Source organism: Nicotiana tabacum, chromosome 7 (genome assembly GCF_000715075.1).
Source record: "Nicotiana tabacum cultivar K326 chromosome 7, ASM71507v2, whole genome shotgun sequence".
Classification (NCBI taxonomy): domain Eukaryota; kingdom Viridiplantae; phylum Streptophyta; class Magnoliopsida; order Solanales; family Solanaceae; genus Nicotiana; species Nicotiana tabacum.
This window is the reverse complement of record NC_134086.1, coordinates 143540547-143557255: the sequence shown is the minus strand read 5'-3', so window position 1 is coordinate 143557255 and position 16709 is coordinate 143540547. Positions and strand designations below refer to the sequence as shown.

Below are 16709 nucleotides of genomic sequence, written 5' to 3'. Positions count from 1 at the left end.
TCCTTATCGGCCAAAAGCCAATGGTGCTGTAGAAGCTGCAAATAAAAACATCAAGAAGATTTTGAGGAAAACAATACAAAGTTCTCGACAGTGGCATGAGCAGTTACCTTTTGCGTTATTGGGGTATCGCACTACGGTGCGCACATCGGTGGGAGCGACTCCTTATCTTTTGGTTTATGGAACCGAGGCCGTAATACCGGCAGAGGTAGAGATTCCTTCACTTCGAATCATTGTCGAAGCAGAAATCGAGGACAGCGAGTGGGTTAAGACTCGACTGGAGCAATTGACGTTGATTGATGAAAAGCGGATGGCTGCAGTTTGTCACGGACAGTTATACCAACGAAGGATGGCCCGTGCTTACAACAAGAAAGTCCGACCTCGGAATTTCGAAGTAGGACAATTGGTACTGAGGCGTATTCTGCCGCATCATGAAGAAGCAAAAGGAAAGTTTGCCCCAAATTGGAAAGGCCCATACATCGTAAGGAAAATATTGCCAAGAGGAGCATTGTATTTAGGTGATATCGAAGGAAATGACCCTGACACAGCGGTGAATGCAGATGCAGTCAAGAGGTACTACGTCTAGATCACACTCCAAGTGGTCCTGACACGTTGAAAAGGGCGAAGGTGTTTATTCCCCACTACTCCCCAAACACTACCCAATTCTCGCTACCACCTTTTGAGCCGTTAAAAAAAAAAAAAAAAAAACATTGATTGAGGCCTGAACTACGTTTGACTTGATTCCGAAAGGATACGTAGGCAGCCTCTCCCTGAGGTTCAGTCACACCAACAACAAAATCCCAGCAGCCCTGAAATTGAAAACCGGGGCATGTCAGGACACTTGAGAAGTTTAGTATCAGCTACCTCTCTTTACCAAGTACAAGCCTTCAAATCAATTACCAAAGATAGTGGGAAACCAATAAGCATCACAAATGGAAACCGGCACACCCTGAGTTGAGAGAAATAAAATGAGAGAGTCTCGGCGGTGAAAACCTTCGGGCACCACGAGGCGACGGGAGAAGAGAAACCAAAATGAGAGAGCTTGTTTAGTGAAGAACTCGCAAAGAGTGCTATCAAGCGATGACAGGAAGAGAAATGAGAGAGGTCAGCCAGTGAAAACCCGCAAAGGGCGCTGTCGGCCGAAAAGGAATGACGCCACTCCAAGAAGGTCTCGGCGAAGTTCCACCGGTTTTGGAATCACAGATCTGTTCTGGTTCAGGAAAACGCAAGTTCATGGAAGGTCGGATGTCCAGTCCAAAGAGCATGTCATGTCATTTAAAGCCAGCGTTATCTTCCTCAGATAAGTCTTTCTCGCCCCGAAAAGGGTATTCCTTTTCTGATTTGTTTTCCCCTGCTTTGTTTCTTTTCGAATCCCTTTTGCATTTTTACCCCGAGTTCAGAACACACCGGAAAGAGTAGGTGGCATGGTTTGTTTTCACGGAATCCCGTCTCATGATGGAAAGCACCTCATCTCGTTGATATGATTACCCAAGCATGACGTTTGATGGTATTCCGGAGTAAAGGAAAAAGAGAGAAATCTTGAAATCTTCCCCAGCAAGTCCACCTTCGGACAAATCCCCACAGAGTCTCCCCCTGTACAAATCCCAACAGAGTCTTGTACAATCTCCCACAGAATCTCCCCAATACAAAAAAAAAAAAAAAAAAAAATGGAATCTCCCCAGCACACCCCAGCGAGTCCTTTTGTAGACATCCCCAACAAGCTTACCCCAACAAACCCTAGAAATCCCACTTTGAAATAAATCCCCAGCATGCCCATTGTACAAAATTCCACACAAAGAATCCACTTTGTAAATATTCCCCACAAAGCTTCCCTTTTGTACAAATCCCGACAAAATACCTCCAATAAAATCCCCGTTGAGAACCTCCAAGCAAAACGGGACACAAAAAAGAGAAAAGAAAAAAAAAGAGCCTTACGAGGCAAATCATCACAGAATCTGGAAATACAAGCCTGAGCGGTCTAAAGGGTTTCGGCATATGAATCAAATCAATGGCAGGACTTCACAACAGGAATAAAGACGCAACAAAGCAACCGGGAACGATCAAGGTCACCAAACCGACCGTCATTTCCGAACTAACAATTGTCCTTTGTCTGAAAAGTTGAAACAGGTGTAATCCAAGACAACCGTGCAAGGAGCAGGTGTCGCCCAAAGAAGAAGGTACATGGGTGCAAGAAATATTTTGGCAATAAGGAATTCACTCGAAAGGTAAGTTTCCACGAAACTCCCTTGTATCTTCTACTAAAACAAGAAAAAAAAGAGAGGTCGCTTAGTATTCTTGAACTTTGCCCCCAACCAATCAGCATTAGGGTTTTAAACCCTAAACTGAATTTTCCTTTTAGTCAGCATTAGGGTTTTAAACCCTAAACTGAACTTTTTCCTTTCAGCCAGCATTAGAGTTTTAAACTCTAAACTGAGCTTTTTCATGCAATCAGCACTAGGGTTTTAAACCCTAAACTGAATTTTCCTTTTAGTCAGCATTAGGGTTTTAAACCCTAAACTGAACTTTTTCCTTTCAGCCAGCATTAGAGTTTTAAACTCTAAACTGAGCTTTTTCATGCAATCAGCACTAGGGTTTTAAACCCTAAACTGAATTTTCCTTTTAGTCAGCATTAGGGTTTTAAACCCTAAACTGAACTTTTTTCTTTCAGCCAGCATTAGAGTTTTAAACTCTAAACTGAGCTTTTTCATGCAATCAGCATTAGGGTTTTAAACCCTAAACTGAATTTTCCTTTTAGTCAGCATTAGGGTTTTAAACCCTAAACTGAACTTTTTTCTTTCAGCCAGCATTAGAGTTTTAAACTCTCAACTGAGCTTTTTCATGCAATCAACATTAGGGTTTTAAACCCTAAACTGAATTTTCCTTTTAGTCAGCATTAGGGTTTTAAACCCTAAACTGAACTTTTTCCTTTCAGCCAGCATTAGAGTTTTAAACTCTAAACTGAGCTTTTTCATGCAATCAACATTAGGGTTTTAAACCCTAAACTGAATTTTCCTTTTAGTCAGCATTAGGGTTTTAAACCCTAAACTGAACCTTTTTCTTTCAGCCAGCATTAGAGTTTTAAACTCTAAACTGAGCTTTTTCATGCAATCAGCATTAGGGTTTTAAACCCTAAACTGAATTTTCCTTTTAGTCAGCATTAGGGTTTTAAACCCTAAACTGAACTTTCTCCTTTCAGCCAGCATTAGAGTTTTAAACTCTAAACTGAGCTTTTTCATGCAATCAGCATTAGGGTTTTAAAACCCTAAACTGAATTTTCCTTTTAGTGAGCATTAGGGTCTTAAAACTGGATTCTTCCTTTGTTCGGCGTTAGGGTTTTAAACCTTAAACTGAACCTTTCCCCAGCTAGTCGATATTAGGGCTCCAACCCTGAACTGAGCACGCATATCCTCTTTCATCAATTTTATGAACTTCCTGGTGAATAAGTAACGAAATTTTCCTAGTGAAACTGGGGCAGAAAATTTCGTTTGTTTGTTTCTTTTCTCCCGCAGGTCTGACCTCGAGCCACATGGATCGAAATGACTCACGAGATAAATCCCAGTTCGGAATCAAAGAAAAAAAAAAAAAAAAAAAAAAAAAAAAAAAGAGATATCCCGAGATATCAGAGTAAAGGGAAAGCAAATCGACTCCAACATTTGACTAAGGTCCTGACCTCTGCCAGTCACATTTTATTCGGTATCCCGGAGATTAAAAACAAGTCGCCGCAACTCGCAAGCATCAAGATTCGGATCAGAGTCTACAAGCAGAATCAGCTAAGACCCAAGATCAAGTCGTAAAAGAATCATAGATAGGAATCTTGTAACTAGCAGTTGACATGCATATAAGTAGTTAGTTCAGTTTCCAATTTTCGTTTGGTTGTAATAAGGCGGTCAGTGACGTAGCAGTGACAACAGCAGCAGCAGTAGCAGCAAGCATTGCAGTCCCATGGTAGCCCCAGCTACCAAAACTTCTCGAACTACATTGACCTGATTCCTGTTTAGCCCAGGATATGTAGGAAATCTTTGAAACAAGATTCGGTCATATCTTTCGAAAAAAAAAAAATGCTTCATACGGAGTGGTCCATAGGCAAAAATCGTTCATACACGCTCACTTTATCTTTGCACGAAAACTCTTCGTGTTTCCGAACAAAGAGGGGCAGCTGTGAGCACGTGATTTTTGTTTCACACGACAATCACTCCAAAAAGAAATAAAAACAAATATAATTGGCCCTGCTGTACAATTTCGGATTTTTGTGCGGCACTTTGTTGATTTATTTATGACTTTGGCCCATTTTTATTTATTTACTTTATTAAAATAAAATTCAAAAAATATGTGTCCTGCATAATTCAAACCGTAATCCGGTCGTTAAATAGAAAATCGTGATTAGGCATTTTCGTCCGTGATTTTATTTGGTTTGACCTTACCTGTTTTGAAATATTTTAGTATGTGTGCAAATAATTGTATTTGAGTGTGTATTTAATTTTAATTTGATTTTTGGCTTAGTTTTGTTTTAAAATAAATAAGAAAAAAAAGAAATAAAAAAAAAAGAAAGAAAAGACCCCTTCCGGACTTGGGCCAATTTGTTAAAATTGGCCCAACAAACTCAGCCCAGACGGACAGCCCAAGCCACCAGTCCAAACAGCCCACCCCCCAGGCCATGAAACGACGTAGCTTAACACCAAAACTACGTCGTTTCGATGCCAACCCATCACAACCGTTTAAACCAAGCCGATCCAACGGTCCAGATCTTTCACCCGTAATCCCACTACCCGACCCGTTACCCGAACCAATTCTGACCCCTACTGAGCCAAACGACGACGTTTCGTTTGAACCTTCAGATCCAAGCCGTCCATCTCGTCTCATCCAACGGTTGAAATCAATCCCCCCATTCCATATATAAGCCTCATACCACACCCTGCCCCCTATCCAATACCCCAGCTTCCGTCTTCACCTCCTTCCCCACAAAACCCTAGCCGCCCCCTTATCCCTCGCCATTAATCCCGGCGGCATGAACGCCGATGACCTCGCCATGAATACCATAGAACCCCCTCACCACCCTGAACATAGACCTGTTAACCGTTTAGTTCGAATCACCCCCCAGGTCCTCGAATCTTCATTTGAAGATTCGAGTCAAAACTCGATCTACTCAGTTTAAACCCAGTTTCATACCAGACACTCCCCAGACCCCCCTCGTGACCAAACCATACTTGGTTTGGTCCGAATCTGATCAGGGAGGCATGAATCCCAGATCTGAGTTTTGGAAATTTGGTGTTCCTCCGTCACTGGTTCAACCGAAGAGATTAAGGTCTAATGGACTTTAATCAAAGTGTTTCTCGTCTGAGAAACACTTCGTTTAAAGTCCATTCAGCCTTAAGAAAGGCCTGACCAAGTCCGAGTTAAGGTTTCGATCTTTTTGCGGTTTAAGGTGAGTTTTCTTTCTTTTCTTAGTTGTTTTTGGTTTGTTTGATTGTTGTAAGGGTCTGTTCGTTTTCTGTTTATGTCCTTGACCTCTATCAACTGTGCTTCAACCACTTCGCCTGAACCTCTGTTTGTTTGTCTAAATTCCCCCCCCCCCTCCTTTTCTGATAAGGCATTATGTATTTGTTTGTGCAAGTAGCTGATTTTCGAGTTTGGACTGACTAGTTGACTCCTCGAGTGTATTTCTGCTTAGTCAGTATAATGCGAACCATGTATCAATACCGTTTAAATGTCTGATTTTTGGCTACGATTGTGTATGTTAATACTAATATAGTCGAGTCGACATGTGTCGTCAATTAATTTCAACTGTCTGAGCATAGTAAATCGATTTGCTTCTGTTGAACATTTGTTGAAATCAATTCAGAACCAGTTTTGTTTACTTATAGTTGTTGATTTGGATCAGTCAATGTGAAAAGGATTGTTTATGTTTAAATTCTGAATTGGAAGGCATGTGCACTCGTGCACAGCATGTGCATTGGTGCACCTCATGTGCCTTGTGCACAGCCTGTTTTTCTGCATTAAGAAGCTTTTAAGTTTTAAACAATCTGACAGTATATGCTGTCAGATATATTCTACTGCCCATACTTGCTTTTAGATAATAAAATGAAAAGTTAAAGCCTGCCAAGGGAATGTCATGAGATTAATACTTAAATAGCTGAGTGGAAACTGAAAAGAAAGGGGCACATGGGAGGGGTATCTGATTAATTTAACAGGCTGTTAAAAGGTTTGATGTTGAGGCTTATAAAAGGGAGGCACATTAAGAGATAGAGGAGCCATCAGTGGAAGGGGAGGGATTTTTTGGGATAATAGACAAAGGGGATAATACACAGAGAGACATTGAGAGATACACAGAAAAGAAAACACACACCCACTGTGAAGATAGAAAGAAAAGAGAGAGTTGACAAGAATAGAAAGAGAGCAAGAAAGAGAGAAAACAGACTAAGAAATCAGAAATTTGGTCTTGTTTGTCTGAAGTTCATTTATTGTCAATACGTTAGGCAGTGTTCTTTCTTCAATTGAGATTATTGTTAGTGTTCTGCTGCATTGGTATATTCCGGAATTGGACTGTCTGGAGTATCGCACTGTGTGCTGTTTCATCGAGTTGTTCTCCTTCAACTCTAGTTCCATCTCGCAACAGAATCCTTTCTGTTGTGCTGTTCTGATTGTTGCTGCTATCTTGCTCGCTATTGCTGCTGCATTTTGTCTTGCTGCTACTGTTAATTCTGCCTTTTGGCTGCTGCTGATTCCTATCTTCTTCTCCTTCTCTTTTGCACTTTCGGCATTTTCAGGTACACATTTCAAATCCCATATTGATGTAATTGGAACAGTCTGAAAGCATGAAATGAAAAAGGTTGAAGAAGTTCAAGCATTTGCTGTAATATTCATAGTACATTAACAGGCCTTGTGGAAATTGATTTAGCTCATGTTTCAATGGTTCAAAAGAGTATACTGATAGCCGACTGAGTTTCACCCTTTTGTATTTGGGCTCGATAATTGTCTGTTTAGTATAAGTATGCATATTTCGACTTTACACAATACCATTTTCTGTTTCATTTAGTTTCTTTTAAGACTAGCCCATATAAGTTTGGTTAAGCTCAATACAAGAAATGCTCGGATTAAACGTTGTATTTCGCTAACTTGTATATGATAAATTAAAGCATTTTACTTCGCCAGTTATCCTTTAACCCAGTTCAAATAAGTTCAGTTAAGTTCGAATTAAGAAATGTTCGGATTAAGTATTGCATTTCATCTTATCTCATATGTAATCTGTTATTCGACCAAATCATTTTCGTAAAAGGCATGACGTCCTTTTTACCTTAAAAGTAATCAATCAAAATTGACAGGAGTTTGGTTTAAGCTGAAGTATATACTTCAATTAGCACACACGCTTTCTTTTCTTCCATCTCTGGAAATAAAAATAATAGAAATGTAGTCACTGTAGGATACCCTTCTAAAATAATAGGACAAGCCTCGCCAAAAATAAAAAAAAAACAATTGCGGGGCCCTCAACAACTGACGATAGTTATTTAGAATTCAAGATAGGCCATTTAATAAACTTCATGGCCTCCTACAAAGATAATAACGCGTTAGGTTCTGTTGGCGCGGTTTAATTAAATCACATTCTTAAATTCGGGTGCACATTGATGTGACCCAAATCCAAATCTCAACGAAGTCCAAATGTGTCGACAATTACGGGTGCATTGATTGTGACGTGGTTCGAGACGCATTTTCACGACGTTGCAATTCTGTAAAATAAATGATAATAATAAAAGCGGTTAAAACTTAATAAAAGCACATGAGTTACAACATGTATTTAAATCAGATATTTAGCTATTATAACAATTTAAGCGACCGTGCTAGAACCACGGGATTCGAGGGTGCCTAACACCTTCCCTCGGGTCAACAGAATTCCTTGCTTAGAATTTCTGGTTCGCAGACTTCATTTGGAAAAGTCGAAAATCTCCTCGATTTGGGATTCAAGATAAACCGGTGACTTGTGACACCAAAAGCCAAACCTTTTCCCAAGTGGCGACTCTGAATTAAATAAATAATCCCATTTCGAATATTTGTCACTTAAATTGGAAAAACTCCCCGCGCATCTTAACCCTTCGGGGCGGGCGCGCAAAAAGGAGGTGTGACAGTCACAATCTCATTATATTAAGATAGTACTTGAAAAATTCAAGCACTTGGGCTTTAAAGTTGCAAAGACTCCAATTGATGTGAATCTTGCACTAGCAAAGAACAAAGGCCAAAGCATATCACAATTGGATTATGCTCGTGTGTTGGGATGCTTAATGTACATCATGAATTGTACACGACCAGATATAGCTTGTGCTATAAGTAAACTAAGTCGATACACGAGCAATCCAGGCCAATCTCACTGGATGGCAATGAAACGAGTTTTGGGATAGTTAGAACATACCCAAAACTTTGATTTGCACTACAGTAAATATCCTGCGGTGATTGAAGGATATTGTGATGCAAATTGGATCACCGGTTCAACTGATTCGAAGTCCACAAGTGGATATGTATTCACTATTGGTGGAGGAGCGGTATCTTGGAAGTCGTCCAAACAAACATGTATTGCCCGCTCTACAATGGAGGCTGAGTTCATAACCTTAGATAAAGCCGGTGAAGAAGCTGAATGGCTCCGGAATTTCTTGGAAGATATTCCATTTTGGCCTAAACCGTTGGCACCAATATGCATACACTGTGATAGCCAAGCGGCAATTGGAAGGGCTGGGAGCGTTATGTATAACAGTAAATCTCGTCATATACGACGAAGACATAAAACCGTTAGGCAACTTCTCTCTAGAGGAATTATCACGATTGACTATGTAAAGTCAAGTGATAATGTGTCAGATCCACTTACAAAAGGCCTAACTAGAGAGGTAGTTGAGAAATCATCGAGGGGAATGGGACTATGGCCGAGAACAAGTCATTGTGGCGGTAACTCTACCTAGAAGACTGGAGATCCCAAGATCTAGGTTCAAGGAGCTCAAACAAAGTCATTAATGACGGTTCAACATTGTCAACAAAATTTGTTTTAGTCCATTCTCGTGATGAGACAATGTTCAGTACCAAGGATAAAGCATTAAGGCTTTTTAATGATTTCTAAATTTGATACATGGTATATCAAATAGTGTATCTACGGGATGACACGTTTAGGAATCACCTATGTAAGTGTGAAGTGTTAGCCGCTTCAAGGAGAATTTTGCAAGGCCAATTCTCTACGCACTTATGAAACCAGGCAGTGTTCATGGCTGAAACGAACACAACAATGAGAACCAAAGACGGTTAAGGGATTGATTGTGTGACTTATGGTTGTCTAGGTATACACTAAAGTTCGACGGTTCAAAGATATCAAATCTACCGATTGACCGAGTATATCCGACATAAGTTCACTACGGAAAGTTCAAAGGGAAACCTACTTATCCAGATGCAATTAATTCTTGTTTGCAAATCACACAAGTTTTTCATGCATACTTCCGTGATATAGTCATTCCCCATTCATATGGGGGATTGTTGAGTTTTTGTTTAAGATGAAATAGTCTTAAAATTAGAGTGAATGGGAAATGGGATTTGGATTCGGATTTGGTCAAATGATCGATCGATTGATTAATTTTTTGGACCAAATTTATTTGTTAATAGTGAATATTAACGTGATATAATCCGTGTTTGTAACGGATGTTTTCCAATCCGTGTATTGTGTTGCAACACTAAGCAACAATGCAGCCTAGTGCACCTCCCACAATGGTGCAAGTGCTCCTCCCACCAAGCAAGTGTATATACCACCATGTAAGTGCTTTCTCCATGATCTAGTGCTTGTTGCACCATGGAAGGGGCGGATTTCTCTCAAATAACTGCTATAAATAGAGCATAAGTTGGAGAGAAAGAAGAACACATCGGAAAAAACACTTGAAACACTCTGTATACACTTAATATACACTCTGTATACACTGGATATACACTCTGCATATACTGGATATACACTCTGTATACACTGCGTATACACTGGAAAAACGAATTGCAATTTGATATTCTCTTCAGTAAGAATTCAACATTGGCTATACTTTGCATTCCTTCCTCTCAGAATTTCCATTCGACTTCTGAGTTATCCTCCTTATTCTGCATTGTTTTTAACTACAAACAAAGCATCCATAAGTGTGATTTGTTGCCGAACTTTGTGTTCGCTGAAACACTGGGGTTTGAAGTACCGCTACACCAGTGTGTAATTCGTTTTATCCTGGGAGGAAATAATCTATAACCTTGGGTACTAGGAGGGGATTAAATTCCTTAAGGAAACACTGTGAATTCAGTGGGCTCGAATTAATTTCTGTTTTTTTATTTATATTTACGTTTATAAGCTAACGTTCTAATTTCCAGAATCATTATTTACAAGTACAGAGGAACAACAATCTTAAGGAATTTAATAATTTAATAATTTAATTTCTGTATTTGTGTTACTTTTATTATTCTGGAAACTATAACCTTGTTTCCAACCTTTGTGGTTTTTTGTGTACTCCCGTTTGGAGAGTTAAGCCTTCGTTGCGGTTTGTTGGAGATTAAAATCTACGTGATTTTTACTCCAGTTTTAAAACCTTCGTGGCATTTTGTATAATTCCAATGTGTCATACATTTCAAGTTCAATCAATTTCCATTTCCAACTTCGTTGAAAAATCCCTAAATCAGCTAGCAAAAGGAAATGAAGGTACATGCCACTTCTTTTTATCCGAAACTCACCGGTGTTCTTACTAATTTAAGGCTGCGTACGATAGACCCTTGTGGTCCGGCCCTTCTTTGGACCCCGTGCATAGCGGGAGCTTAGTGCTCCCCTTTCCCCTGCTCTCCTCTTTTCCGAAACAAAATAGTACTTTAATTACTTATTTCAATTGTTCGCCATCAAAAGTTCTCAACTTCATTTGTTATTCTTTCTTTTCCGGGAGTAGATCTTCAGTTGGGTGCACCGCAAATATAATCAGAAAGGTGAACCTATCCATTTTCTTTTTTAGCGTCGTATATTTTTTAAAAGAAAGTAACGTTTGTTCAATAATTTATACTTTGGCAGATGGATTGCTTGATCGGAATGTGAAGAAAAATGAGGTGATAATCAGCAATGAGATTATTGGCGACACACAACTTCTTCTTCAAGATGCGTCAATGGCGCATATGTTGGACGGATGGAAAGGAGGAATCCTCACAATTGGCACGTTCGGATTCGGTCCACTAAAAGATCAATGTGACCAGCTAGACATTGAAGTTGAAGATGAAGAATGTGAAATAACAGTTAGTGATGATGAGAAAGATGAACAACTTATTATAAACCCATTGATGTATGCAAATGGACATGAACAAAGTCATCATGAGGCACTAAAGGCAAACAAATCGGAGGAAGAGGGAAGAAAGAAGCATCAAATTAAGAAGGAAAGGATCACACTGGCAGATTTATTCTCAGCTGATTTTGATAAGGAGAATATTCCTGGCGCAAATAATATTAATCTAGGTGACAAGCTTCAGCCAGATTTATTCATGACTAAGAATAAAGCTTCGAATTTCCAAGTGAAGAATGGACTTTCTTTCGCTAAGAAGCTTATCCCTCAAGTCCGGGAGGATTCTTATCATCCCATCCTGAAACTACAACAAGTCAGCCTACAATTAATTAATCCTTCAGTTTTCTTCATCCAATTTTAAGTGATTAATAATAACTCTAATTAACTAGTTGTGTAATTAATTACTTGTAGTTGATGACAAGGGTGTTGAAAAGGAAGGTTCATCCAGATATGGAAAGCAAGAATCATAAAGCCAGTCGAGTGATAGCAGCTGCTACTATGCTGGAATCTATTTCCCTTCTGAAAATTCAAGGTCTGCTTTTATTTGCAATTGGTCTAAGGATCAATATAACCTATTCAAACGCTAAAATTATAAGACAAGCTAGCTACACATTAGTTTCTCATCCTTTGACCTATACAAAATTGCAGAAAATATATTCCAAACTTTTCAAAATATAACGTTTATATATGTGGTTAAGTTGAACAGTACGTATCAGAAAGTTTTTCTTATCCTGAGATAACGTTTTCTACAACGGACTAATGCTAAATTTTCTTTCTAGTACGTAAATTAAACTAATCTCATATTTTGATCCGAATAAAGTATTGAACTTTTTTCTTCGTAATTCCATAGAATAATTCTAAACGAAAGGTCCGGATAATCTGCATGAGGGCAATCAGATAGAAGCCATTAGTGGTGGCAAAATGGTTAAAAGTAACAGTTATCCATCCATATTATCCATTAAAAAATAAGTTGGATAATGAACTTTTTAAAAACATGTTAAATATGGATAGGAACCATATTATCCATTTAGAAAATGGAAACCAATGGATAACCGGTGGATAACTAATGAGTTTAACTTTTATATTTTTGAAACCTCAAATTGGGAGTTCCTCAAGTTTGGGAGACTAGGAATTCTCCCAAAAGTGATCAAATTTAAGAAGTCATGGATATCCATATTATTAGTCCGTTTTTATCACCCGTTTTCGACCCGCCCATATTTGATCTGACCCGGCCGTTTGCCACCCCCTAGAAGCAGTACGTTTCTGTGACTATCGTTGGTTATGTTACAACATTTTCCCTCTTTTTTCTATTTTTTTTTCTTTTTTTCCCCAATGGGCTTCTCTTCGATCCAGATTACTAAAATGTTTCTTCCTTGTATCCAACATTTTTTTTCTTCTGCCAACTCTTTCTCTAGTATGAAAAAAAAGTGTGATTCTTCAAGTGACTATGTATTTAATTTACTAATGCATTTATATAGCTAGATCGCAATTGCTAATACCTGTTACGCTGATGTTTATTTTTCCTTCATTGAATTTGCAGAAACTATTGCCTGATTAAGCTGCTTTGACTCAGTGCAATCGATTCTAATTGCTTTGAAATGAGAAGCAATAATTATCGTTATGTTTGGTAAGGGAGTAGTACTCTTTTTCAAATGGACATAGAGATATTCCATTGGTGAAAGTCATATATTGCAAACAGCTAGAGCCTGAGAATTCTACGATGTTAGGTGACTAGCTTTTGGTCTTCGTTACAATATTATATATATGATGTCAATTCTAGGGTTTGATTTGATCGGTTTGTTATTTTTGGAGGTATTTCATCGTCATATTCTTGAACATGAACTGTCAACTTTGTGCGCATCTATTTTCTTCTGCAAGTAACCACCACTTACAGACATCGAATTAAACAGAATGATTCTTATCCCATGTGTAATGTCAATTGTTCTCAACTTGCATTATTTGGTCTATATGGCGAATATGTATCTTGCTGTCTCAGGTATTCTTTATCTCCTTTCCTTTAGTCATTCGTTGGCGTTTAGAAGTTTTATTAATTTGGTGTGATACCACGGAGCAAAGATCAGTTATGTAGTTCCCATACTATTATTCTCATTTTGTTCCTCTATATCCATGGACGTTATATACTTCTTTTCCTTCCGTTAGACCTCATTGGAGTCCATTACTCAAATAGTCACTAAACTATGTAAAATTATGGTGTAAAGTCACTTTTCTTTTATTTGTAACAAAAAAGTCACTCAACTATATATATTGTACTCTGAGGATCACTCAACCAAATTTATTAAATTTTTCGGTAGAAAATGCTAACTTGGCCGTCCACATGTATTTTGGATCACATAAAATAAATTAATACCCAAACAGAACATAAAAATTCACCCATACATTCAATCCGTTCCGATTCGACCCGTTTATAAGAAAGAGCGTTGTAAAACTTCTGAGTGGATTTTTATCTTTATAAATGGGTTGGCTCGGGTCGGATTGGGTGTATGGATGTGTTTATATGCTTTGTTCGATTTTTAATTATTTTATATGGTCCAAACGTCCATGTGGACTGTCAAGTCAGTATTTTTCACTGAAAAAATCAATAAATCTGGTTGAGTGATCATCAGAGTGCAATACAGATAGTTGAGTGACTTTCTTATTACAAATGAAAGAAACGTGACTTTACTCCATAATTTTATTTACCTTGAAAATGGTAATTACAATTAAATTTGATTTTGTTGTTCTAAAAATACGTGATCTATTTTTATGCTAGTTGCTTAGGCAATAGAAGCTAAGTGAGGTACTTGGAGACTAGATAAGAGCTTGAAAACAAGATGATAACCAAACCGAATGGCTGACAATCGGGGCCTCGAGCCTGCTTATTCGGGGCCTCGGGGTCGAGTCTGATGTCTCGCCGAGGGTAGTCGATGGATGACTAAAAGTTATAATAAAATCAATGATGGCTCTTTATGGCCAATAATAAGCAATAAATGAAGAACAATAAATGGAACACAATGAATATAGGTAACAAATGCAAGTAATGAGATTAGGAGAATATGTTAGAAAGCAGAGAGAATATTCTTGTGTATTCAATATTGAGCAACAGATCCTTTCTAAGTGACAAGGGTCCCCTTTATATAAGAAGGGAAAACCCAACACGGGTGGGTTCGACAGGTATCCTTTTATCTTATCAAACGCCTCTTGACACTCATCGGTCCATTTGACCGCAACATCCTTTTTCAACAATTTGAAAATAGGCTCACAGGTTGTCGTAAGCTGAGCAATAAACCTGCTGATGTAATTCAACCTTCCCAACAAACTCATTACTTCAGTTTTGTTCCTTGGAGGTGGCAATTCTTGAATGACTTTGATTTTTGATGGGTCTAGCTCGATGCCTCGCCGACTGACTATGAATCCCAGCAACTTTCCAGATGGAACTCCAAATGCGCATTTGGCAGGGTTAAGCTTGAGGTTGTACCTGCGAAGTCTTAAGAAGAATTTCCTCAAATCCCCAACGTGGTCGGCCTGATGCTTTGATTTTATGATCACATCGTCCACGTATACCTCAATCTCCTTGTGTATCATATCATGAAACACTGTGGTCATTGCTCTCATGTAAGTTTCTCCGGCGTTCTTCAAACCGAATGGCATTACCCGGTAGCAATAAGTTCCCCATGGTGTGATGAATGCCGTCTTTTCTACATCTTCTTCATCCATTAGAATTTGATGATACCCGGCATAACAATCCACGAAAGATCCTATCTCATGTTTGGCGCAATTATCGATCAAAATATGGATATTGGGTAATGGGAAATTATCCTTTGGACTTGCTTTGTTGAGATTGCGGTAGTCGACGCATACTCTAATTTTGCCGTCTTTCTTTTGTACAGGAACGATATTAGCTAACCAAACAGGATATCGAGTGACTCGAATGACCTTTGCTTCCAACTGTTTGGTGATTTCTTCCTTAATTCTCACACTCATATCAGGCTTGAATTTTCTCAACCTTTGCTTGACAGGAGGCACCATTGGATCGGTGGGCAATTTGTGAACCACTAAATCAGTGCTCAAGCCCGGCATGTCGTCATATGACCATGCAAAAACATCTTTAAATTCTATGAGTGCTTTAATTAACTTTTCTCAGATCCTTGGTTCGAGATGGACACTTATTTTAGTTTCCCGTATATTATTCGTGTCCCCTATGTTGATGTCTTCGGTATCACTCAAGTTAGGTTTGGTTTTTTCCTCAAAGTGAATTAACTCTTTACTAATCTCTTCAAAAGCCTCATCTTCGTCATATTCTGATTCATAATCACAATATATTTCTTGAATTATTATTTCGGAACCAGATTGATTTTTAAGACTGGGCTGAGGATTCCTCATGCATGCCATATCACTAGAGCCAGCGTAAAAAGAACTGTACAGAAAAAGAAGAAAAAGAAAAGAAAACTATCAGGAACGATAATGAAAAAGGAAACTGTATTTTATTGGATGATGAAAGATAACAAGGTTTGCACACTTCAAACAAACTGTAAGATAAGCATTGGGATTACAACCCTGAGGTAACCCAAACAAACTGAAGGAAAATCAAAATAAACTACCAAGACTTCTTTCGAATGGGGAGAGGAGTGGCTTTCCAATTATTAAGCTTTGTTTCTGGCCCAACGAATTGAACTTCTGCGTTGCTACAACCTTCCCCGCTTTCTACCATATTCACATCGTTAAACAATTTCTCGAATCTTTCAATTAATTCCTCCTCAGGATTGACCAGGGATTTAGGAATTGTTGTTATCGGGCGATTTTTAGCACCGGTCTTGACAAAAGACTTTGATAGATGTGGGACTGGTTTTGGAAGAACCCATGCCTTTTGTTTCAGCTTTCTGGCCTTTCTCACGTCTGTGACAGTGGGTATGAATCCCAACCCAAATGTTCCCCAGTTCTCGGGGAGAGATACTGGTTGTATAATTCCTTGCAAAGATGAGCCCAAACCTTTGCCGGGTATAAAACCATTTTTTAACATTTCATAGGCTACCATGACTGATGCAGAGGTTATCTTTGAATTCGGAAGGTACTTCTTTCAAAAAGATTGGCGATGGTTTTTTTATCCTTCCAACTCCTCATTGGTGTTTCAGAAGCTTTTTTCATTTTTTGAAATCGAGCGTGAAGATTTTCATTCTCACAAGCTAGACTCTTCTTCTCGCCTTCGGCTTCTTGTGCTTGCAAATCTTTCTCCAGACTGAGGCTCCTCAGATTTTCCTTTAGGGCATGGATAGTTGCTTTGTACCCTTTTTCCTTTTCTCCCCAAGTCAACCGCTCTTGGATTTTATCATTAAAGGTTTGAACATGGGGTCTTTTTGTTGGCCTTCTTAGCTCGGGTTCTGGTACATCATCCACGCGGGATCGTTTCTC

At 38.8% G+C, this 16709-nt stretch overlaps 1 protein-coding gene across 1 annotated transcript; it reads left to right on the top strand.

The window, feature by feature from the left end:
- Positions 1–10597: 10597 nt before the first annotated feature.
- On the top strand, positions 10598–13198 carry LOC107759502 (protein TILLER ANGLE CONTROL 1-like). The gene is made up of 5 exons (XM_016577464.2): positions 10598–10684; positions 10923–10959; positions 11042–11616; positions 11715–11835; positions 12844–13198. The coding sequence occupies exons 1-5, from the start codon at positions 10679–10681 to the stop codon at positions 12855–12857; spliced, it is 753 nt and encodes a 250-aa protein (XP_016432950.1). The 5' UTR covers positions 10598–10678; the 3' UTR covers positions 12858–13198.
- Positions 13199–16709: the final 3511 nt, after the last annotated feature.

Bases quoted from the DNA above. Each gene is read 5' to 3' on its own strand.
- LOC107759502 (XM_016577464.2), top strand. The intron at 10,960-11,041 runs GTGAACCTATCC...ATACTTTGGCAG, and splicing joins CCGCAAATATAATCAGAAAG to ATGGATTGCTTGATCGGAAT. The intron at 11,617-11,714 runs GTCAGCCTACAA...AATTACTTGTAG, and splicing joins CCATCCTGAAACTACAACAA to TTGATGACAAGGGTGTTGAA.